Here is a 26,814-nt window from a genome sequence, read left to right on the forward strand (position 1 = left end):
AATGACACTGGCACTAGCAAATGTGCAGAAGGCCACATGTCCTCAACTTCTCACAACTGTGAAGAGCAGTGGTCATGGAATTGACTATTTTGGCAGGGGGATGGAAACCAGAGTGATAAGGCTGAGAATGGGGGTACTTGGTTTTACAAATAGAAGCAGCGTTTAGTGAGACTGCTGTCAAGGAGAGGCTGATGATAGGGCAAAACTTCAGTCAATGGGATGAGTTACAATATAAAGGGAGAAGAAAATCAAAAATGGTGATGAATACAGGACTGACGGTGTTATATTTGAATGCTGATGATCAACGCTGGCACACTTCAGGGCTGTGTGCTTTCCTCACTGCAAGTTTCACTCTATACCAATTTCTATGTGGCTAGGTATAAATCAAATGCCATCTCTAAATTTGCTGATGATACAACAATTGTTGGCAGAAACTCAGGTGGAGATGAGAGGGCGTACAAAAGCGAGATAAACAAGCTAGTTGAGTGGTGTTGCAGAGTACTTAGCGTCAATAACAACAAAGAGATGATTGTGGACTTTAGGAAAGGGTAAGATGAGAGAACACACAGTCTCCATAGAGGGCTCAGAAGTGGAGAGATTGAGTTATTTCAAGTTCCTGGGTGCCAATATCTCCAAAGACCTAACCTGCACCCAACGTATTGATACAGCAATAAAGAAGACAAGACAGTAGATATATTTCATTAGGAGTCTGAGAAGATTTGGAATGTCACCAAATACACTTTTAAATTTCTATGGAGAGCACTCTAACTGGCTACATTACCATCTGATATGGGAGTGGGCTTCTGCAGAAGATTGAAGTAAGCTGCAGGGAGTTGTAAAATTAGTCACCCTCCGTAGTACCCTGGACATCTTCAAAGAGCGATGCCTCAGGAAGGCGATATCCATTGTTAAGGACCCCCATCACCCAGAACATGCTCTCTTGTTTGTTACCATCAGGAAGGAGGTACAGAAGCCTGAAGGCACACACTGAAGTGATTCAGGAATAGTGTTTTCCCTCTGCTATCCAATTCCTAAATGGACATTGAACAATTGAACACTACCTCACTTTTTAAATATTATTTCTGATTTTTCATTATAGTGTCGTTAGTCTCGATAGACCATGGATTTTCACCTTGGAAGGTTTCCAGGGCGCAAGCCCGGGCAAGGTTTTTTTTAATGGAAGACCGGCAGTTGCCCAAGCTGCAAGTCTCCCCTCTCCACGCCACCAATGTTGTCCAAGGGAAGGGCATTAGTACCCATACAGCTTGGCACCAGTGTTAAGTGCCTTGCTCAAGGACACACACGCAGCCTCAGCCAAGGCTCGAACTAGCAACCTTCAGATAACGAGACGAATGCCTTAACCACTTGGCTACTCGCCAACACTTTCATTATATTTAACTATTTAATATACTTACTGTAATTGTGATACCTGTGATATTAAACCATATTCTGATTCTGCACGCAGAATACAGAAGCAAGTAGATTAACTCATAGGCAACACAAGTGAAGCTGCAGATGCTGTTAATAAATAAAAACACAAAATGCTGGCAGAACTCAGCAGGCCAGACAGAATCTATGGGAGGAGGTAGTGACGACATTTTGGGCTGAAACCTAAGAGTTTCACTACCTCCTCGCATAGATGCTGTCTGACCTGCTGAGTTCTGCCAGCATTTTGTGTTTTTATAGATGAACTCATAGCACATTTACAGATTGGCATGTAAGATGTTGTGGCCAACAATGAATCATCTCTGAAAGAAGACGACAACTGGGAGCTTAATGTCTAAGGATACACATTGTATCAAAAGGAGAGGCGGATAGGTGGAGGGACTGGCATGGCTCTGTTGGTAAAAAAAATAAAAATCTAATCATTAGAAAGAGGTGACATATGATTGGAAGGTGTAGATTCATAGTTGTACAGCTTAAGAACCTGCAAGAGTAAAATTATCCTGATTGGAGTTATATACAGACTTCCAAACAGTAGCAAAGGTGTTGTCTACAAATGACAAAAGAAGATAGAACTTGCATGTCAAAAGGCCAATGTTACAATGGTCATGGGGGATTTCAATGTGCAGGTAGAATGAGAAAATTAGGTTGGGGCTGGATCCCAAGACAGAAAGCTTGTAGAATGCCTACAAGATTGTTTTTGAGAATGGGTTGGGTGTTCTGCAATGAATTGACAATGAAATGAAAAGACAGCTTACAGTAAAGTATCTCTAAAAGACCAGTGATCATAATATGATAGAAGTCACTCGGAAATTTGAGAAGAAGCTGCTAAAGTCAGGTGTATCAGTATTACAGTGGAGTAAAGGGAATTACAGAGGGATGAGAGAGATAGCCAAAACTGATTTGAAGGAAACACCAGCAGGTATAATGGCAGAGCTGCAATGGCTGGAATTTCTAGGATCAGTTTGGAAGGCACAGGATAAATACATCATAAGGAAGAAGTAGTATTCTAAAGGCAGATGACATAAACATAGCTGATAAGGTAAGTCAAGGCCAACGTAGTAGCCAAAGAGAGGGTGTACAATAGAGTAAAAATTGATGGGAAGTTAGAAGATTAGTAATCTTTTAAAAACCAACAGAAGTTAACGAAAAAGTCAAAAAGAAGGAAAAATGGGTTACAAATGTAAGCTAGCCATTATTAATAAAGAGGATACAAAATGTTTCTTCAGATATATAAAGTGTAAAAGAGGTGCAAGAGTAGATACATGACCGCTGGAAAATGATGCTTGAGGGGTACTAATGGGAGACAGTGAATTAGTAAATGAACAAAATAAGTATTCTGAATTTGTCTTCACTGTGAAAGATACAAGCAATCTGCTAGAAAATCGAGTTTGTCAAGGGGCAGAAGTGAGTGCAGTTGCTATTACTAGAGAGAAGGTGCTTGGGAAACTGAAAGGTTGACGGTAGATAAGTCACCTGGACTAGATGGTCTATATCTAGAGTTTTGAGAGAGGTGGGTGCAGAGATTGCACAGGCATTAATAATGATCTTTCAAGAATCAATGTATTCTGGCATGGCTCCAGAGGACAGGAAAATTTCAAATGTCACTCAACTCTTCAAGAAGGGGGAGAGGCAGAAGAAAGGAAATCATAGGCCAGTCAGTTTGACCTCAGTGGTTGAGATTTTGGTGTCGATTGTAAAGGATGTGGTTTCAAGGTACTTGGTGGTACATGATAAAATAGGCCATAGTCAGCATGGTTTCCATAAGGGAAAGTCGTGCCTGACAAATCTGTTGGAATTCTTTAAAGAAACAACAAGTAGGATAGAGAAAGGAGAATCAGTGTATGGTGTGTAGTTGGATTTTCAGAATGTCTTTGGCAAGGTGCCACACATGCGGCTGCTCAACAAATTCCAGAAAAGATCCTAACATGGGTGATGTATTGGCTGATTGGCAGGAGGTAAAGAGTAGGAATAAAGGGAGCATCTTCTGGTTGGCAACCAGTGACTAGTGGTGTTCCATAGGGGTCATTGTAGGGACTCCCTCTTTTTACGTTATATGTCAGTGATTTGGACGGCAGAATTGATGGCTTCATGACCATCAATTTGTGGATAATAGGAAGATAGGTGGAGGGGCAGGTTGTGTTAAGGAATTAGAGAGGCTACAGAAGGACTTAGATTAAGAAAATGGAAAAGAAGTGGCAGATTGAATACAATGTTGGGAAGTCATGCACTTTGGTAGAAGAAATAAAAAAGTAGATTATTTTCTAAATGGAGTGAAAATTCAAAATCTGAGGTGCAAATGGACTTGGGAGTCCTCATGCAGGATTTCCCAAAGGTTAATTTACAGGTTGAGTCAGTGGTGAAGGCAAGGTTATCATTAATTTCAAGAGGACTAGAATATATTTTCAAGGATGTGTGTTGAGGCATTAAACAGCACTAGCATTGCCTCACCTGGGAATATCGTAAGGAGTTTTGGACGTCCTAACGAAGAGAGGATATGGCGACAGTGGAGAGGATTCAAGGGAATTTCACGAAAATAATTCGGGGATTCGGGGATAATTCGGGGCTGATCATATGAGCAGCATTTGATGCTTCCGGTCCTGTACTCACTGGAATTCAGAAGAATGAGGGGGGATCTCATTGAAACATATAAAATATTGAAAGGCTTCGAAAGAGTGGATATGGAGAGGATGTTTCATATGGTGGACGGTCTAAGACCAGAGGACACAATCTCAGAAGAGAGGGGTGTCCATTTAGATTGGAGATGAGGAATCATTTCTTGCGCTAGAGCGTGGAGTAACTGTGATATTCATTGCCCCAGGAGGCTGTGGAGGCCAAGTCACTGGGTATATTTAAGGCAGAGATTGACAGATTCTTGATTAGTCAGGGCATGAAGGGATATGGGGAGAGGGCAGAAGGTTGGGGTTGAGAGGGAAATGGATCAACCATGATGAAAAGCTGGAGCAGGCCTGATGAGCCAAATAGCCTAATTCTGCTCCTATATCTTATGGTCTTATGTTGGGAGAGCGGTGGTGAGTGGTGAGTGGGGTTGAACGTATAGGATTTCTACTAGGAGCTGATTATAAAAGAAGAACAGAGTAGATTATAAACTTGAAAATTTCATACTTAGCTGCAAGTTTAGGTATGCTGCGTAAGCAAAGACAAGAGCTTTGACGTCATTATTCCACAAAGTATTGACTTGTGTGGAAAAACCTCACAGTTTACTAGATGCAATAATGAATCATAAGGTCATGTTATGGAAGATCAATTTTTTTTCTTTGAATAATATATTATCAACACTATTTAAATGTTATTTTATGAAACATTTATACAAAAATATTTTAAAGCTTTTGAAGTGTTCCTTACCCTATTTTAATTTTAATAAGATTCCAAAGCTATAAAGCCACTTTGCATGCTCATGTGTCAGCAGAAAAAAGATGAAAGGAGAAAATAATTGCACTAGCAGCTTCATTTAATCCTGGAACAAGATTGCTCGTTCAAAAATGGTGGTACTCATAACTAGTATATTGTGTGCAGTATAATACTACTCAAAATATCAAGTAACAACTGGTTCTAAAATTATTTATTTTGTCCATCAATAATGTCAATAACAAGAAAAGGATACACTTTCAGGGGTTTGTTATAATGGGTGAAGAAAAATCTTGTAAAAAAAATTGAAAATATCAGTTTTCAATTGAGGAATTGAGAATGCGATGATGAGGGAGATTTTAAATGGATTCTTTGCATCTGCATTTACTCGGGAGACGGACACAGAGTTTATAGAAGTGAAGCAAAGCAGCAGTGAGGTCAGGAACCCTGTACAGGTTTTAGAAGAGGAGGCATTGACTGACTTGAGGTAAATTGGGGTGGATAAATTCCCAGAGCCCGACAAGGTATTCCCTCGGACACTGTGGGAAGCTAGTGCAGAAATTGCAGGGCTTTAGCAGAGATACTTAGCCACAGGTGAGGTTATGTTGCTGAAGGAAGACTAAATATAAGCCAAAAAATTATAGGCTGGTGAGCCTGTTATCAGTAATGGGAAAGTTATTGTAAGGTACTCTAAGGGACCAGATATATGAGCATTTGGATAGACAGGGACTTACTAGAGATAGTCAGTATGGTTCTGTGCATGGTCGGTCATAACAAATCAATCTTTTTCAAGGAAGCAACCAGGAAAATTGATGAAGGGAAGGAACTGGGTGTTGCCTGCATGGACATTAGCAAGGTCTTTGACAAAACCTCACATGTGAGGTTGGTGAAGAAGGTTGAGTTGCTTGGCATTCAAGATGAGATAGCAGAGTGGATTAGACAATGGCTTTTTGGGAGAAGCCAGAGAGTGGTAGTCGAGCAATGCCTCTCTAACTGGAGGCCAGTGATTAGTGGTGTGCTGCAGGGATCAGTGTTGGGCCTATTGTTGTTTATCATCAATATCAATGATTGGATGACACTATGGTAAACTGTATCAGCAAATTTACAGACGACACGAAAAGTGGGCATCTAATTGACAATGAAGTAGACTATCAAAACTTGTGGTGGGATCTGGACCAGCTGAATAAAGGGGTGGAAAAATGGCAAATAAAGTTTAATGCAGACAAGTGTGAGGTGTTGCTTTCTGGGGTGACAAACCAGGGCTTACCGTTACATGATAAGCAGTAGGGCACTAAAGGCTGATTTATACTTCTGCACAGTAGCCTACGCCGCAGCCTTCGTAAGTGGCCTGCGCCGTAGTGAGCATTTATACCTGTGCGGTGGTGTGTCTCTGTCGCTCTGCAGTTCACCATCAAAGCACTAGTTGGCGGTGGGGTTTCTAATGGCGACAGAGCGCATCATGTTGGAGTTGGAGCTAATAAATATTGAACAAGGGTTCACTTTTATTGAAATTACTGCAACACAGAAGAGAGAGAAGACGTCGGAGCAGATGGTGTGTACGACCATTGAACGGATTGAGGCGAATGAAGGAGGGTGAATTTTCTGTGCTTGCCTGGCCACTGAGAGACATGGACGAGGAAACACATTTCAAATACTTTCGGATGTTGGCGGGTAGATTTGACGATTTTGTTCATCATCTCCAACCATTTATTTCGCATCAGTGTACGCACAGTATGCCTACAGACAGAAGGAAATGCGATGCTACCAAGCGGACCAATCACAGTTGTTGCGGTCTGCTTCACCGTGACGCACAGTTACATTTTTGAAGAGGTGTGCGTCAAGCTATGGCGTAGGGTACATCGTAGGTTACGTGGCCACGCTATACTTATGGCATACATTTAACACAGAAGTATAAATCAGCCTTTAGGAGTGCACTATAACAGAGGGATCTGGGAATATAGATTCATAATTCCTTGAAAATGGCGTCTCAGCTCTACAAAGTCATATAGAATGCTTTGGTATATGGACATCCATAAATCAAAGTACTGAGTACAGGAGTTGCAATGCTATGTTGGATTTGGAGTATTATGTGCAGCTTTGGAAACCTATCTACAGGAAAGATGTCAGCAAGATTGAAAGAGTGCTGATAAAATGTACAAGGATGTTCCCAGGACTTGAGATCCTATGTTATTGGGAGAGGTTGAACAGGTTAGGACTTTATTCCCTAGAGCAAAGAAAAATGAGGGCAGATTTGTTAGAGGTAGGCAAAATTATGAGGGGTAATGATAGCACAAACACAATCGAGCTTTGTCCACTAAGGTTGGGCAAGACTAGAACCAGAGGTCATGGGTTAAGTACGAAAGGAGAAATATTTACGGGAAACATGAAGGAAAACTTCTTCACTCAGAGAATGGTGGGAGTGTGGAATGAGCTGCCAGCGTCAGTGGTGGATGCGGCATCAATTTCAACATTTTAGAGACATTTGGATAGGTACGTAGTTGAGAGGGGATTGGAGGGCTACGGACTGGGTGTGGGTCGATGGGACAAGGCAGATGGATGGCTAGGTGGGCCAAAAGGCCTGCTTCTGTGCTATGGTGTTCTATGACTCTATCACTTACTTTAATTACACTAAATAATTACAGTAAATAATCATACTATCTCCTAATCATCTAATACATGGTGACGTATATGTACCTTACCTTGATAATAAATCTACTTTGTACATGGAACTCACCTGGTTCCACTTATCACATTCCAGCCCTGTCTCAACCGCCCATCACCTCTTGATATGTTGGTAAACTTACTTCAAAAGTCGCACTCCTGATGAAGTGCCTCCACCAGAAACACAACTGTCCCTTTGACTCCACAGATCCAACTGAACCCAGTAAGTTCCTTCAGCAGTTTGATTCATGCATTAGATCTATTGAGACTCCAACATGCTTTGTATCTCCAATGGAAAATTATTTTAGGTGAGTAATTTAAAACAAGATCTTCGATGTACATTTGCCTGAACACTGAATCAATATTTATAACTCTTATTTTAACTTGACTTGACTATTCATAGATCTGTATTGAAACTTCAGCATATCTGAGAAGTCAACTTAAAAAAAGTTACAATGACATTTATCTATACCCAATACCAGGGTGGTGTCACATTAGCTCCAATGGGACATTCCTCAAGGTTACTGGAAGTACAGTTTGGATCCAGGAAGAAGAGCGACCTGAAAGCAGGTCAAATTTCAAGTTTGTAGACATTCAGCAGAAATTCAGATTTAAATCATTATCTCACAGGTATTTGGCCCTTGGAGGCTGAAAATGGTACAAGTGTATCTGCAGTACAAGAGGTATGCAATGTACAAATTTTTGAGAATGTTGTAAGTTCTTTTTTGAAATGTTACCAATTGTTATTTTGAAAAAAAAAAGCACTACAATTCACATTTAAACTGCAACAGTAGTTTAGCCAGGTCTGGTAGTTCCTTCACTGGAGTGGAGTTAAAAAGCAGTGAGTCAGACCAGGCAGGGCAATGTAGTGTAAGTAGTACAATCACTCGAGGTGAGTCTGATGTTCTCCTGTGGGGTTGCTTATTGATAGGTTTTCAGGTGGCTGTAGAAGTCAATCCAGATCCACTTAAATGGTGATTGCCTGTGCATGACTTTGTTTAATGTGGGGAGACTTGCACAGACATCCACCAGACGGTTCCTGACAGATCTGGGTCAGTGTCCTGTGACATTGATATGCAAGACAACTGGGGACCCCTCTGCTGCTGCAGACTTCCTCCACCTTTACTGCCATTGTGATGTGTCATTACCTGCCACCAGTTCTGTCATTGAAGTCTTGGTTAGATCGTTTATTGCCTGCACCAGGGGTTCACAACCTTTTATGCCATGGTCCCCTACCATTAATTGGTTGAGAACAGTGGTCTAGATCCTCCCCCTTGACCCTCACCCCTTGACTGGTGACCCTAGTAGGAGCTTGGCTAAACTCATGATGATATCGCTCTGGGATCTCAGAAACTCACAAACCTCTCCCCCACTACAAGACAACGATCCTCAGAGAAGATCAATGCAGGGTACTGTAGATGCTCTCATGCATATTTAAGATTAACACAAGTAAGTTAAAAGCAATCTTTTTTCAAGATGTATAAAATGCACAAAATGTTTTATTGGGTGCTGAAATAATGAAGCTAAAATTTCAGAACTGCAAACTTCACAAGTGTACCATGTAAATTGAAGACCCCATCTCTTCCATGTATCTGCTATTTCTGATTGGTGACTGCAAAAAGAGCACCTCTAAACTCCACATGGGTAGTTCTGTCTTGATTTGCATTAAATATATAAATATAAAGGGTCTCGGCCCGAAAAGTCGACATCGCTTCTCCCTATAGATGCTGCCTAGCCTGCTGTGTTCTACCAGCATTTTGTGTGTGTTGTTGTATAAATACAAACAGTGTGTTTAGGATTTTACCTGCACTTGTTCGGTACTGTTGTTGCTCAGCTGTGTGACCTTGTGAATAATAGGATGGACAAGCACTGGAATTCAAGTAGGAGGAAGGTGCTGGGCCTCTTCTGCAGTCTCTAATGCTGGAAAAAGTCTGTGAATGTGGCATACTTCGTAATGGTGGAGAGCACCTGGTGAGTCGAGGCTGTGGCGGAAGCTGGTCAAATTCTTCTTCGTCTTCAAGGCTGCAGCAGTCATATTCCTGGTCACTCCCTGTGCCCCGCTTTACTGAATACAGCGATGTACTGGAGCTGCGCTGAGAGATAGTTGTTGAAGTGGAAGCATAATCTTGTCGGAGACCTGGAGGTCAGGAAAAAAAAATGAGTATAAACAGAATTAGAAAATAATATTTTTCAAAATTGAGATAGACAGCAAAATAGGCCCATCAAGTCACGCCGCCCAGCAATCTACCCCCCTGATTTAATCCCAGCCTAAGTCACCAGACGACTTACAATGACCAGTTAATCTACCAACCGGACTGCGAGAGGAAACTGGGGCATCCACGCGAAACCCATGAGGTCACAGGTCAACTTTACTGTAAAGCGTTGTATTAACCACTACACGATCATGCTGCCCTAATTTCCCTGTCTAAGTAGAAGCTCCCAATTTATGAATGACCATAATTGACTTTGTTTTAAAAACTAAATCCTGATGACACTATGAATAACTGCAATTCACAGATTACTGTGTTATCCCTGGATTAGTTGGGAGTGAGCTTGCTTCCGAGCCCCAAAGTCGTGGGTTCAAATCCCATTCCAGAGATGGGTCTAGGGCAGGGGTCAGCAACCTTTACCACTGAAAGAGCCACTTGGACCCGTTTCCCACAGAAAAGAAAACACTGGGAGCCGCAAAACCCGTTTGACATTTAAAATGAAATAACACTGCATACAACGTTTTTTTTGCCTTTATGCTATGTATAAACAAACTATAATGTGTTGCATTTATGAAATTGATGAACTCCTGCAGAGAAAACGAAATTACATTTCTGCATGCAACAAAAACATTTTGAACTCCGAAAAAAAGACGTTGGGTTGAAAGTTACTTTTAAGTAAAATATTCAATGTCTATTTGAGTCCTTCTTGTATTTATGAAAAACGCCGAACTTAAATTTTCCGCCAGCAGCAAACCAAAAATAACGTCAGCCAGCTGTCATCCTGAAAAATGAAAGGACTATTTCACTGAACAATGAAAAAATATGAATATAAGTAAAATAATAGGCAATTAAAATATTTATCATACTTGGTTAATGGGATTTCTGCTCCTGGACCTCAGCGCACAGCGTCTGCACATCAGGGCTGTATGATGTCACCTTCATCTTTACACAGGATCGCAAGCTGTCATCTGTGAGGTTTTCAATATCACTCCATTTGTGTTTCTGAGCAAGAACGGCCTTCTGACGGGCAACATCTTCAAGGTCTGCTGTCAAGCGTCTAAACTTGGACACCCATATGTCTTTGTCGGCTATGTCGGCCAGTTCCATCTCAAGATCAGGTTGACTCACACCTGCCAATGCAGTCGTATTCAGTAGGGAAGGATCGATGCTTAAGGGAGTGACCGGGAAGGATAATGTGTTTTTTTCCTCTCTGAACTCACAGAAGCGTTTCCCAAACGATGTTTGCATTGCGATGATTGCAGAATGTAAATACTCCGAAATTATCATGTCGTGACCTTGTTTGAACTCTCTCAAATTGGGGAAGTGAGACAAAGTGCCTTTCTGTAAATCTCTGGCAAGCATTGTCAACTTGCGCTCGAATGCCAAAACATCCTCCAACATGTGCAGGGCTGTACGTCCTTTCCCCTGAAGAGCTGTGTTCAGCGTGTTCAGGTGCGCTGTCATGTCTACCATGAAGTGTAGCTTTTCCAGCCACTCTGGTTGTTCCAGCTCAGGAAAGGTGAGCCCTTTGCTGCCCAGGAAAGTTTTCACTTCTTCCAGACACGCGACAAAGCGTTTCAGCACCTTCCGTCTGGACAGCCAGCGATAAAAACACGTTGTAGCGGTGTCAGTAAACTGCAGTCAAAGATAGCTTTATTCGAACTAAACAGCCTTGCTTTTAAGCCTCCCTCAACCCAGCCCCCATGGACGCAGATGCTGCAAAAGACACGTACTCACAAACCCCCGTAGGCTATCTCCCTTAGCCGGAATGCTGGCTAATTGTGAGCCGTTTCGGATGTGGCAGGAAATGTGTCGCTACACTTAGGTTGTACAAGATCACCATAATTACATTTCAAAAGCTAACAAACTAACATAAAATACATTTTAATTAAATACTGACCAATTATTTCCCAAAGCCACAGGGAGCCGCAGCACAGAGGTGAAAGAGCCACAAATGGCTCGGGAGCCGCAGGTTGCCGACCCCCGGTCGAGGGCTACACTGAGGCTACACTTTGGGGGTGAGACGGTTGTGAAAGGACCCATAATCTCTCTGGAGTTGTCCTTAGAAACTACCAGCAGTAGTTGGAAAAGGAGCTGAAGAATCTTCTAAAGCAGCCTGTTATGTACTGTATGTAATGCATTTGGAGATAGTCTGTGACACAGCTTTTTTTTGCTACTACCATCTATTCATACTACACATGTACGAGTTTCAGGACATGGGTGTGTGCTTTACAGCAGGCGAACAATATCCAATGTTTGCTTACATCACATGCACAATGACATTATTACCTTATTTGATCATTACATCAATTGAAAAAATGATCATGTATTGTGCACAAGTATGTAAATGAGAAATCACTAGTTCAACCTGCTACTTGGCTTTCATGTGCACTTGACCCTTTTTAATTGCATTTGGGTCTGTAGTATTACTTCATGATCAGACAAGCATCCTGATTCCACTCCCTGTAAGTGCATCTCCTCAAGAAATTAGTTTTGTATCCATTTCTGGAAGGAATTTGTTATCATATATTTCTTTAACATACATGTTTCTATAGTATGCATCTCTCGCTGTAATTGTTCAGTCAATACGAATACTTCTGACAAGCTGCAAAGATACAGTTTAGAAGTGCACACTTTTAACCTTAACCAATCCCCTACTCATGCTCAACAGTCTTAATACTCCCACTTTCTCATGTTACTCCAATGGCTTCTCTTTTCCTCTTCCCAATGAGTTATTGCAACATAAATCAAAATTTTGCTTTTGTTTCTAGAGTAGTTTCTACATTTTCTCTTCTAAGCAGGTCATTAAACTCAATCACATTCAAAATCTGCAATGCATCAACAACTCTGTACAATATTTGAACAAGATGTTAGCTGACTCATGATTATGTTGGAGTTACCCTGGAAAGACATCCATAATCTGTCACCAATTTATCAGCTACACCTCATGGAGTAATAATCAATTTTACCTCATAAAATTTCCATTGTTGTGCATGATCCTATCTAAACTTCCATACATTTATGTTGAACATCAAAGGAATAGAAGATCACCAGAGCTGATGCACGATCTTGACTCGAAACATCAGTCATTGCCTTCACAAATGCTGCTCAAGTCACTGAGTCCTTCCAGCAACTTGTATTTTGCCCCAGGCTACAGTATCTGGAGTCGCTCCAGTAAATAATCAATGATGTTTGCTCAAAAAACAACATGGACTCCAAAACTGTACATCAACCACTGTCGTGTTTGTGAAGGTTTTTGATCATTCTGATATCATTACTAAGTTGTCAAAATCTTTAATAATCACTAGCAAAGATACTTTTTGGCAATTACTTTCATGTTTCAAATGCTACCAGGTTCTGGGGGGACATTATCAAAGATCCATCTTCTCAGAACACTGGGAGGATATTTCGATGACTTCACTTCAGAAATCCTTGATCAGTGAACAATTTGAATCTGCTCATTTAAAATGATTGTATATTCACCTTTGGACACTTATCTGAACTGGTCCAATCATTCATTCACAAATCAAGTCCACAGTATCCAGGACACATTTAAGGAGCAAAGCCATTAAGGACCCCATCACATAGGTCATGCTTTGTTCTCATTGCTACCATCAGAAAGGAGGTACTGAAGCCTAAAGTCACACACTCAATGATTCAGGAACAGCTTCTTTCCCTCTGACATTTGATTTCTGAATGGACATTTAACCCATGAACATTACCTCACTACTTTTTTAATTTCTATTTTTGCACTACTTCAGATTCAGATTCAATTTATTGTCATTTAGAAACCACAAATGCAATGCAGTTAAAAAATGAGACAACGTTCCTCCAGAATGATATCACAAAAGCATATGACAAAACAGACTACACTAGAAAATCCACATAATGTTTGGCAATCCCCAATCCAGAGTCCGGAGAGGCTGCTGCGTATTAATATCGCGCTACCGTCTTAGCATGTTCCCTGGAGAGGAGCTCCAAATCCACCAAACAAGACCAAAAACTAAAGCTACAAGACCTGCACAAAACCACATAGTTACAACAGTGCAAACAATAGCATAATTGATAAAAAATAGACTATGGGCACAGTACAGCAAAAATAGTCCAAAGATGTTAAAGGACTGTAAGTTCAAAAGAAATCACCACACAGTTTCCACAAGCCCCCAGGGTCCCGACAGACTCGCTATCCCATGCCGGCGGCAGAAGGGAATACCCCCGCTATGGACTTCCACGGCGCCGCAGATGCAGCACACACTGAAAGCGACCTGACCGCAGTGGACTCTGAGACCGTCGAACCTCCGAGCCGACGACCATCCCCTCCGGCACAGCTTCTCCAAGCATCATCCTCTGCCGAGCGTATTAAGACGGCCTCGCCAACGCGACCCCAAGGACTGGGGGCCTGCTATTCCCAGAAGAGTCCCAGACCTCACAGCAGCAGCAGCAACGAAGAAGGAAGGTCTTCCTGGAGATTTCCCTATGTTCCTCCGTGCTCCCATATCCGTTTTCAATCGATTATGATTGCACACGGCACCCCACTTCACAAATAACAGATAATCAGCTCCAGAGTGGCTGCTGCAATCTGTGTCGTGCCGCCATCTTGGAAAAGGAATCTTATTTAATTTAACTATTTATATTATATATAATTTATATAAAATAAGTATACACACACTGCAATTCACATTTTTTTCTATTACGATATATTGCATTGTACAGCTGCCACAAAGACAACAAATTTCTCAGCCTATGCTGGCGATATTAAACCTGATCTGATTCTGACTTCAGAAGCATGTCTTGATATGTCATCTCAGTGGCTTCTGCAACTGCACTTGGAAAGTCATCTCATCGAAATGTCAGATAAAATTCATGTTCTCACTACATCTTTGGGATGTAGGTTGGATGAAACATCTCAAATTACAATTGTTTGCAAGATTGATCTCAACATGCAGGAGTATTGATATACTCATACTTCTCTGTAGACTAGAAGCTGCCATGAATGAAATCATCAATGTTGAATAGCTTATGATCCAGGATTGAAATGAAAGCCCTTCCCAATATGATGTCATGTCTCTTTTGCACTAAGGTGTTGTTTTGTGGTTTGTTTTCTCTCCCTCTCTCTTTACGCATAATTTGCAACCTGTGTGTTTCTGCACCTGCATGTCCGTGATGCTGCTGCAAGCAAGTTATTCTCTGTACCTGTAGTTCATTGTTCTTGTGCACATGAAAATAAACTCATGTTAACTTCATTTGAGGAATTTCTTCAGACCAAGAACTAATGGTAGCACCTTTTCTACTCTCTGTGCATAATTTCATTCACTTTCAAGGTACATTGGCTCCTCTTGGCTAAGATTTTGGCAAATTGCACTCAAGCTTCAATGTGATCTTCCAATCACAATCTACCAGTAACCTTTGGTTATTAAGCTCTGTTTTTTGTAAGCTGTATGCTCTCCATTAATCTTCACTCCATGTTCAAGCTTCACTTTGTTATATCAACTGCTGCATTAGTGTTGACACTCAATAAGAATACTAAACTATGCCCAAGAAAAAATTCTGAGCTCTGCTCCATCTTGCTTCTGATGGGTTATAAACCATTACTGTTCACCACCAGTTCAAGATAAACATATCATCCAGCTGTCTACGATACACATCCTGACAATTTGTCATTTGAATACCACTTGTATAAGGAGATGGATTTTGTCCCAGGTGCTAAAACAAGCTCATCCTGGTTAGATAAGCAATAGACTATGCTTTACTGAATCTTGTCCATTATCAACTGTAAAACCTTCAGTGACAACTTAACTCCATAAAGCAATTTGGTACAGATTATTCTGTCTATTTGTGGTGAGGCAAGGTTGATTCTCTTTTTGGTGAGCAAACAAATAAATTGGATCCTGCTGCCAATTCAATGTAAATAAATTAAGGGATCAAAGTAAAGTGTGTTGATTTGCTTTATACACTGCACTAGCAAACTGACTCGGCAGTTTTGGATATGAGCACTCAATCTGGATTGCCCGATTATTTTAAGCTGATATTGCAACAGCACATTCTTCTTCAAACTCCCTATCCTTTTCCTGCATGTCTTCTAACTTGTCAAGGTATACAGTGGGCAACAGATTTTAAATGGATGTTTGGCTTGTGGCTAGTAATTTTCAGTATGAAACTGTTAATGGTTTCTCATATTGCTTGTTGGGTAAGAGGTACGAGGAGGCCATTCTGTCCACTGAATTTATGCTAGCTCCCAATAAAGCAATGTAATCAGTGCTGCTCCCCCTCTCCTTATTTCACTGTAGTCCTGCAACTTATTCCCTCACTCACAAATCCCTTTGATTCCTTTGCCACTTCCCTACACTAATGAGAAATTTAAAGTTTCTAATTACTTGCCAGCACATCACTGGGATTAGCATCCAGTCTAGACCCACGAGGTCACTGCGTGCAGGTGCAAATTACATGCAGACAGCATCTGAGATCAGTGTTGAACCCAGTCCTTGGAGCAATGAAGCAGCAGTGCTAACTGTTACTATTGTCACCCAAGGTAAACTTGCAGTATCTACATGGGGGCTAAACATGCTTTTCCAATTCACCTTTGGTCTCCCCAGTGCTGCAAGTTACTTGGAATTCTAATCATTAGTCAGTATAATCAGACAATGTACTGTATTCATCCTAAAACTTCACCATTTCACTAGCATTCGTATTGAGGACATCAGTACTTTCTTTTAACAATAAATGACCAAATTCCCCCGGTAGGGATTTTTGCTCAAAGCACAACAATCTGTGATTGCTTCAATATTTATTTCAACTGCTTGGTCATTTCCTCCTTATGTGTGTTTTGAAAGCTCAATGCTTCCTGCCACTTCTGGAAATAGTCAGTGTGTAAGTCAGGTCTATTGGAATCTGATTTCATTTGACGTACTGAAGGGGAAATCTCTTTCTGATTGTGGTTGCAAAAATCTGGTTAGTTGCTATGAGTTTCGATTTACGTGCCATTAATCAATTACCTTAATAACACATGCAATAACTTGTTTCATCGAAGGAACAGGTCTGTGGTGAGTAACTCCCATTGCATCTGGAGCAAGAACTTACATCACATGCATTCAATGGAGGTGACCTTGCTTCTAAGGGGAGTTTTCACTGTTACCTTCTGACATTTAATGACCATCTTACTTATGTTTGATGATGGCTGAATTTCCTGGACAATGAATGAAAATTGCACTTCTGAAAGCTCGGTCAAATGCCAATCTTCCACATGTTTAATAAATTGTACTGAATCCAAAGCTTGGATAAACCTCTTAATGCAACCAAACAGACACTAGCCATTTCTTTCACTAACATTATGTCATTTGCATTCATTTATTCTACATACAGACATACAATTTAACTCAACATACATAAAACGCTGGAGGAACTCAGCAAGTCAGGCATCTGTGGAAATTTTCGAACAGTCGTCATTTCGGACTGAGACCTTTTTTTCAGGTCCGAAAAGGAAGGAGGAAAACACCAAAATAAAAAGGTGGTGGGTGGTGGGGAAGGAGATTAGCTAGAAGGTGATAGGTGAAATGAGGTGGGTGGGAGTGATAAAGGGCTGGAGAGGAAGAGATCTGATAGGAGAGGAGGGTGGACCATAAGAGGAAGGGGAGGAGGTGGGAAACCAGGGGGAAGTGAGAAGCCAGAATGGGGAATAGAACAGGGAAGAGGGAATTTTTTTTAACCCGAAGGAGAAATCGATATTCACACCATCAAGTTGGAGGCCACCCAGGCAGAAAATAAGGTGTTGCCAATCACAAGGGGAGACCATGGACCTACGTGTGGGGACAGGAATGGGAATTAAAATGTTTGGTCAAACTCACAGTAAACATCAGCAAGTTGATCCTTATCACATTGTTGTTAGAGAACTTGCTCTGTGCAAGTTATACTGTACTTTGACGACTTCAAATGCACTTCATTATCTGTGAAGCTTCTTGCAATACCCGAAGGTCAGAATGATACTTTTCAGAAATAATATTTATTAAAAGATCAAGCAAAATAATCAATAATAAACAAGCTCCTTTAAAATTGTTCATTTGAATAAATCTGTAATCAATATATCAATACTAATACTATTTGCAGTATTAGAAGAGAGTGAACTACATAGTTATTTACAAAACTAATATTTGAGAACTGAAAACAATGTGACTAATTAACATACCATATTCAAAAACAGCCTGTCAGCATTAAAATCTTTTTTGAGGTCAACATTTCATCCAGCCATGAAACTCTCTTTTAGTAAGAGATCTACTCTGAGGGATTTTAAATTATGATAAATTCCCATTAGATTACTATAAATAGAAATATAGTCTCAGAAACAGATATCTCGTTGATCACATAATCAGGTCTATACCAAGCACTGGAGAAAATTATAAATAGCTCATAGGAATGAACAATAAAGCATTGCATTACTCTTAAAGTATTCATCAATCAGAATTACAGCACAGCCACAAACACAACAGATTCTGCAGATGCTGGAAATTCAGAGCAACACATACAAAATGCTGGAGCAACTCAGCAGGTCAGACAGCATCTACAGAAGTCAATAAACAGTTGACGTTTTAGGCCGAGACCCTTCTTCGGGACTGGAAAGGAAGGAGGAAGATGCCATAATAAAAAGGTGGTGGGAGGGAAAGGAGGTTAGCTAGAAGGTGATAGGTGAAGCCAGGTGGGTGGGAAAAGTCAAGGGCTGGAGGAGAAAGAATCTGATAGGAGAGGAGAGTGGAGCATGGAGAGGATGAGGGAATCCCAGAAGAAGTGATAGGCAGTTGAGAAGAAGAGGTAAGAGGACAGAGTGGAGAATAGAAGAAGAGAGAAGAAGGAGGATTTTTTTTTACCAGAAGGAGATATTGATGTCAACGCCATCAGGTTGGAGGCTTTTTTGACAGAATATGAGGATTGGCCCTGAAAATGGCCTCATTGGGGCAAAAGAGGAAGCCATTGACCGACCTGTCAGAATGGGAATGTGGATAGGAATTAAAATGGTTGGCCACTGGACGACTCCACTTTTGACATGTGGAGAGCAGGTGCTCGACAAAGTGGTCTGCCAAGTTAATCAGGTCTCACCAATGTAGAGGAGGCCACATCGGGAGCACCGTATACAAGTGATGACCAGAACAAACTTGCACGTGAAGTGTTGCCACACCAGGAAGGACTGTTTGGGACCCTAAACAAGGGTAAGGGAGGAGGTAAATGAGCAAGTGTAGCAGATCTACTGCTTGCATGGGTATGTGCCAGGAGGGAGATTAGTGGAAAGGAACAAATGGGCAAGGGAAGCACTAGTGAGCAATCCCAGCTGAAAGCAGAGAGTGAGGGTGACGTAAAGATGTGTTTGGTGGTAGGATTCTGTTGAAGATGACAGAAGCTGTGGAGGATAATGTGTTGGTTGCAGATGCTCATGGGGTGGTAGAAAAGGATAAGGGGAACTCTATCACTGTTATGGCGGGCGGAGAAAATGTGGTGAGTGTGAATGTCAGGGAAATAAAGGAGATCAGGTGAGGACAGCAAAGAAGGTGGAGGAAGAGAAATTCCATTCTATGATGGAGGACATCTCTGATGTCCTGGAATAGAAAGCCTCATCCTGGGAATAGGTACGGTGGAGACGAAGGAACTAAGAAAGGTGAATTCCATTTTTACAGGAGACAGGGTGGGAAACTTTGTCACATGGTGCGAGCAGAATCATCTGCAGCTTAATGTGAAAAAGACTAAGGAGCTGGTGGTGGACCTGAGGAGGGCTAAAGCACCTGTCACCCGTTTCCATCCAAGGGGTCAGTGTGGACATGGTGGAGGATTACAAATACGTGGAGATATGAATTGACAATAAACTGGACTGGTCAAAGAACACTGAGGCTGTCTACAAGAAGGGTCAGAGCTGTCTCTACTTCCTGAGGAGAATGAGGTCCTTTAACATCTGCCAGACGATGCTGACGATGTTCTACGAGGCTGTGGTGGCCAGTGCTATCATGTTTGCTGCTGTGTGCTGGGGCAGCAGGCTGAGGGTAGCAGACACCAACAGAATCAACAAACTCATTCATAAGGCCAGTGATGTTGTGGGGGTGGAACTGGACTCTCTAATTGTGGCATCTGAAAAGAGGATGCTGTCCAAGTTGCATGCCAGCTTGGACAATGACTCCCATCCCCACAATGTACTGGTTAGGCACAGGAGTACATTCAGCCAGAGACTCATTCCACCAAGATGTAACACTGAGCGTCATAGGAAGTCATTCCTACCTGTGGCCATCAAACTTTACAACTCCTCCCTCAGAGTGTCAGACACCCTGTTCCAATAGGCTGGTCCTGGACTTATTTCCACTTGGCATGATTAACTTATTATTTAATTATTTATGGTTTTATATTGCTATATTTCTTTACTATTCTTGGTTGGTGCAGCTGTAACGAAACCCAATTTCCCTCGGGATCAATAAAGTATGTCTGTCTGTCATACTCCTGGTAATTCAACATAACTTTTTATGTGATGAACTTGAAAGAGGCAGTAATTCAAAATAAGTATGGTAAACAAGATGGTTCAATTGGGGTTTAGCGCTAAATTAAGTCATCAGCTAATTTGAATTGTCACTTGGAATTAACAGTAGATTGCACATCACAACTGCCTAATTAAATGAAAATTGACACATTATTCTAATTAGTTCAGCAGTGTTACCTGGTGTTGTGATCACTCCAGCGTGCCAGTGTTAGCTCTGGCTCAACTGTTTGCACACTCACCTCCGAGTCAGGAGGTGTTGGGTTCAAGTCTGACATCAGAGTTTGTCTGTAAAAACCTAGACTTTGGCAGGCTTGTGCAGTGCTAAGGTCTTGTCTTCTGCTACAAACTTTGTTAAGCCCTCGACCACTCCTATAGGAGGATGTGAAAGATCTAGCGCTCTTTTGAAAAGTGTGCCCACTATTTATTCCTCTAATTTCTTCAAGTTAACAGTAATTTAATTGGTACCATGTTACTAATAGTGGGAGTCAGCCTTACTAAAATTAGTTGCTGTGCTCTTCATTGACCTGAAACATAACCTTTTTAACTTGTTTTCCACTGGTGCTACTGAGTATTTCCACATTCGATGCTTTCGCTTCTGATAGTTTAATGACTGTTCATTAAAAATGGCCTGAGAGCAATTCACAAGAACCATCTGTTCCAGAGGGTGGATGGAATCTGGAACACACTGCCTGGTGAGTTACATCAAATGTTGAGCAGCACAGCTCTTCAGTCTATAACATCTGCACCAAATACGATGCCAAATTAAACTGATTTTCTACCTCCTCTACTTGATCCATATGCTTCTATTTCCAGCCTATTCAACTGTCGGTCTAACAGCCTCTTAAATGCCATTTTCATATCTGCTCATAATCTTACAAAGTTCTCTCAGGTCTCCCCTCAGCTTCCAGCCCTCCAGAGGAAACAACCCAAGTTTGTCAAGAGTAAGTTCAAGGTTAATTGTCATTCAACCATACACATGTATACAGCTAAATGAAACAGAGTTCTTGCAGGGCCAATGGTCAGAACACAGTACATACTGTCACACGCAGCATATATAGTTGTGATAGCACATGCAGTCACAAAAAATATTAGCACAAGTCCCTGAATGGCATGGCCTGAAGACTGATGGGACATGGGACGTTGTCCTGGAACCTCATTTCTGCAAAACAGGTATGCAGCAGTTCCTCATCTCACACTGATACAAGGGGTAGTTGAAGCAGAGAGACTCACAATGTTTATTAAATTTCTACAGTACTTCTATGAACAAAAGAGGCTCTAGAGAAGTAAAGGTAAATTGGATCTGTTTAGATAGGTACTTGATAGTTAGTATGATCATTTGGGTCAAATGGCCTGTTTCTGTGCAGTGTGATACCATGAAGATCCAGCCTTGCCTCATCCCATGAAAAAATTTTGGAAAAATAAAACATGACAAATTTCAGAAAGTAAGTTCAAGATTTTAAGAAAAAAGCAATTTAAGAAATTGATCAGTGCATTAATGACTTCTTCACTTTATCTCCTCCTTTTTTGCTGACTTGAACTTCTGAGTGTTTTCAGCATTATATGTCAGTATTTCAAGCATTTTATTGATTGTAAAGTAATTTGAGTTGTACCTTATACAGCAAGCAGGAAAAGAAATTATGATTGTTAGAGTTTAGGATGTCTTTTAGGTTTAGGACCTATAACAAAATATTGTCTTCAGCGACCAACCTTCAGATTCAAATATGCATTGAAGATTAAATTTAAAATGGAGCCGGAACAGTAAAATGAAGACCAAACAGTCCAAGAAACAACCACTTAAATTATTGTCTATATATTTATGAATCCAACCAGCATCCCACTGCATGGGATACAACAGTAATTAACACTTATTTTGGGTGTGATGGTGGGAAGATGCAGATATTTGAAACTGTTACACGTGTGGTTCAAAGAAAGCATATAAGTGTGGACTTCTTTGAATTGTCTTGAACTTTCTTTGATCTTTAGCACATAAAACATTGTGTAGTGTTGGGTCAAGCAAACCTTGCTTCAAAAGTCTCTCTCTCTCTCTCTCTCTCTCATGATTCCAAAGGCTGTCAGATTATTTGTGATATTTTGTCGTGTAAAGAGACTACTTCATATCTACCAGTACTTACTTCCAGTGACTTCATTGACACAACAACAATGATGCAAGAATAATTGAGAGTTGTAGTTTCATCTGACCTAATTCACCCAGAGATATTCAAGACAGAGTTTCATAGCAAATATTGTCGACTGTCTTCCATCATGAGCTGTATTGAAAAACTTGTGCATCAGAAATCCATTATGGTTGCTTAACCATGACTTGACTTCTCAAATGGCGTTAAGTTTCAACCAAAGAGAAATATCTGAATTACCATACCTGCTAAAGCTGCGAACACACTTTGACACAGAATATATGCTTGGTAAGTTATTGCCCTATATTACTATCAGCTTATAGCACACTTACTTTCCTCTTGTAGCCTTGCCATTATTTGGACATCTGTCAAGTCCTGTAGTTTGTAACCCATGGAGATAGACTCATCATCCAGCTCAGAAGTGCTCAATTCACTGTCGATTGACGACTGTGGGCTGAGTGGCAGATTTCTATTTGCATAACCTGTGAACACGTGTAAGCAAAGGCAAGTGTTAGAATTTTATGGGGGTTTAAACATTTTAATTAACTAAAAAAAGTGTGCCAACATTTGCTTCTCAATCCCTTTCTAAGACTGACTCAAAAAAGGATAAATCAGGCAATAAAAATTAGAAGTTCACACTCAGAAAATCAGTTGAAGTATTCAGGTCCAAAGGGAACTGGATAATTACCCCTGCTTTCAAGCTATGGATTATAGAACTAGATTAAAATCTGTTTCTCTGTTTCCTCAGTTAATAGATCTTTCCAGTTTTATAGACCCTGCCTATGAACAGTTGCTTTTCGCGGTTGTTATTCATTTATTTAGTGATACAGCGCAGAGTAGGCACTTCTGTCCCTTTGAGCACACCACCTCAGCAACTCCTCAACCCTAATTAACCCTAGCCTAATCATGGGACAATTTACAATGACCAATTAAGCTACACAGTATGCCATTGGATTGTGGGCAGAAACTGGAGCACCCAGGGAAAACACACACATTCCACAGAGAGGATGTACAGAAGGTCCTTACAGAATGGTGTTGGAAAGACGTAATAGCATCACAACAACCGCGGCGCTACTGTGGTGCCCTGCATACATGGTCTATGTAATTTAATGAATTCAACTCATTGCAGTTCCTTTGCTGTTGACTAATAACAAACAGAAAACTATAGTGGCCTGGTTGTCACAAACAATACTACAAATGAAGTAAACCAGTAAAGATGGCAAGAAACACTGCCCGTTTTGACCTTCACTTACTATCGTCTAATTGTTGGAATAAAACTGCATCAACATATAGTTAGTTGTAAGATTGAAGTTTTAATTATAAGCATGGGGTTGCAGTAAAACACAATAGTATAAATTCAGCTCCACATTTGTAACTTGTTCTCAAAACGCCACTAGGATAAAAAGTTCCCTAAAAGATGCTTTCTTGGTTTTTATACTCCACCACTCTTAAAAATGGATTTAGCAAGAACACAAATTCACAGAAGCCAGGCTAGCACTTCTTGAGTTAAAAGCCAAGTAAAAATCTAGATGGCCAATAAAATTAAATGTGCATGTATTGGACATAAGGAGTGAAGTTCTGCACATGCATGAGACTACCAGAGAGAATTTCCTCCTGGCAAGAGAATTACAAACAAAAGGTATGGAATAAGACAACTATTAACTTCATATTGTTCACCAGAGCTTAAAATGATTTGATAGCTATTGAAACTTGATAACACAATGAGGTTATTTTGAATGAGAAATGTATATCAAAGTAAATACTAACATATTTTATAAAATGCAAAATAAAACCCACTTTTCATTCATGTTCAGGCTCAACGAGATAAATTGAAAATTTTAATAAGGTTTACACTGCATTCCTCTGATTTAGGAAAAGGAATACAGATATAAAACAGATGGGTTAACACCAGCATTAATGTACCAAAACAATAAAATACCACTCAAATCTGCTAAATGTTCATCACTCAGTTCTGAAAAAGTGTTCACTTTGTCTCTTAAAATAAGCAGAACTTCCAGGTACTTCAACATTGAAGAAAAAGCCAAGCAAATTTACATTTCACTATGAAAGCCAATATGATGTGTGTAGGGTTGGGGGGATGGGGGGAAATGTTTGATGCATGTAAGAAGTTGAAAGGAAAACCAAAGTAATCACATTATTAAAGTGCACGGAGCAACCTCCATCCTTGGGGGTGAGTGGGGTGGTAGATTTTGCTGCTTTCATTCAGTTGCATATCATTACTTTGTCCAATTTCTTCATCCAAACACATGAATTTTACTTCCCTGCTAAAGGTGAAAGCCTATGTCTGTGTGAAGGTTAAAAGCAGTTAATATTTTAAGCTGGTCTCAGTGGAATTTAAGTTTGATTCACAAGCAATGCAGAAATCTTTGTTTTGCAAAAATTTGTTTAATCAGATAGAAGAAACCAGGAGCTTATTTTGTTTTCTCCTTGACACTCATTTTGATTTCATTTCTGCTTGAGATAATTATTATTGATGACATTATTACTGGTTGAATACAGACTCACTGCACTGAAGTCTCAACAATACCTGCATAAACATGGGAGACAGATTAATGTACATGCTTCATGAAGCCCCTGCAGGTTTATAGATCAGGAGAAAAATCTATAGTTGGCATTGCGTCTGGTGCAATTCATCCTGACATCTCACCAGGGAAGGAATGCGGTTGTCTAACGGAACAGCCCTTGCTTTGTCAAATTTTCTACATTGGATTATCTCATCACACTGCAGGAGACTTAAACAGAATTCACAGAATATGTTCTGGTTTATTTGAACAGATTTCATATTATTGACAGATTCTAAAGCTGCTTGAAACAAACTAACCATAGTATGAAGTAGCCTACTAATTAATAAACTAATTAATAAACTTCTGTTGTACTGTTGAACTTTCAAAGAAGTACAGTTCTTCTTTACATTGTGTTTATGCTCACTACTGATCATAGTTGTTGCTTCTCTCAGCAATGGAGGTGCAGAAAGATTTAGCACAGAAACAGACCCTTTGGCCTACCAAATCCATACTCCCTGTGGCCTATCAAGCACCCACTTACACTGATCCCATTTTTATTCCCCCCACATTTTTATCAAATCACTTGTGATTCTACCTAATAATCTGCACACTAGGGCAATTGATAGTGGGCTGTTAAAACACTAATCATTTTGGAGAAGTGGGAGGAAACCAGGGCACTCAGAGTATTGTATTCACTGTTGACCCTTCCGAACACAGTGGACAAAAGTACACTCACTGACACTGGCCATTGGAGGTGCACATCTCTCCATGACCACTTCACTTCCATCCTAATGACGACTCTCAAGCCGAAACAGCAACTGTTTTTCCACTCCATAATGCAGCCTGACTTGCTGAGTTCCTCTAGCATTTTGTGTGTGTTGCTCAAATATTCTATCCAATAGTTTCGAATGAGTGTTCTGGTTTCCTCTCCCCTTCCACAAGGGTGCAAATTGACTATGATAAACTGCCCTTTGGTGTGATGAGTGGCAAATGGACCAAAGAGGATTTGGTTGACATGTCAGAGAGAATAAATTGTAGGGAATAGATCGAATGGGAATGCACTACTGGGAGCCAGCATTGACCTAATGGGAAAATGACTTCCTCATGTGCAATATGTAGAATAAATCTATCTTATCTCCTAAACCTGTACCTAAAACTGAATTCATCTTCTATTCCATCCAATGACTAGAAGCCACACACCCGGTGTCTGCAAGGAACACATTACATACGGGGAAGATCAATCTTTTTATCGTGGACTCTACGGGAAACATTCACTGGTAGTGAAATGATCTTGAGATGGTACTATTAAACTCTTCAAAGCAAGGAAGGACGTGGCGATCTATTAACAGATAAAAGAACACAACTTAAAACACGATGTTTTATTGGATTGCACCCCGAGTTGGGCAATTAATTTCTGGCACCAATGCTGCTGATGCCACTAGCTGTCATTGTGGATAAGATGCTGACCCTCTGTTCTGCCGTGCCATAGCAGAGATGGCAGCTCTACTCTAAGCATGAGTCTTCTTGGCCTTGCAGTTTGTTTTGATGGAGGATGGTGAAAGAGCAACACACAGATGCCAGTTGTTGGGGAAGGAGCCAAAACAGCAGGCACTGGAATATAGAGGTAATATTCAGATGTATAAAGAAATACTGGCTTTGCTGATAGCCATCTCAATTTAATCCTGGTGGAAGATCATGAGGTGAAGAGATTTTAATACTGTGGGAGAAAATACTTGCTATGAATTCACAAGGAGCACAGGTGATGGACTTCAACACAGAACATGGGGACTTGTGACTTCAATGACGCACACAAGGCACAGTTTCAAATATGACTTCAAAATTAAACATAAAAGGATTAGTAGTTGCTTGTAGTAAGCACAAAAATACAACAGAAAACATTTCTTTCCCAAAAAGTCAAAAGTCCTTTGTCAATATCTTGCAGACGGAGAGCCCCATCGAGAGAGTTGTAGGAG

At 40.6% G+C, this 26,814-nt stretch overlaps 1 protein-coding gene across 1 annotated transcript in view; it reads right to left on the reverse strand.

The window, feature by feature from the left end:
• The window catches only part of slain1a (SLAIN motif family, member 1a), a 149,342-nt gene that overhangs the window by 34,454 nt on the left and 88,074 nt on the right, over positions 1 to 26,814 (reverse strand). Inside the window, exons 3-4 of the mRNA XM_059969161.1 lie at positions 22,649 to 22,798; positions 9,278 to 9,610 (exon numbers count right to left, since the gene is read on the reverse strand). Coding sequence (XP_059825144.1) covers positions 9,278 to 9,610; positions 22,649 to 22,798 — 483 coding nt within the window. The remainder of the gene's footprint in view (positions 1 to 9,277; positions 9,611 to 22,648; positions 22,799 to 26,814) is intronic.

Source organism: Hypanus sabinus, chromosome 5 (assembly GCF_030144855.1).
Source record: "Hypanus sabinus isolate sHypSab1 chromosome 5, sHypSab1.hap1, whole genome shotgun sequence".
In the NCBI taxonomy this organism is placed as follows: Eukaryota; Metazoa; Chordata; class Chondrichthyes; order Myliobatiformes; family Dasyatidae; genus Hypanus; species Hypanus sabinus.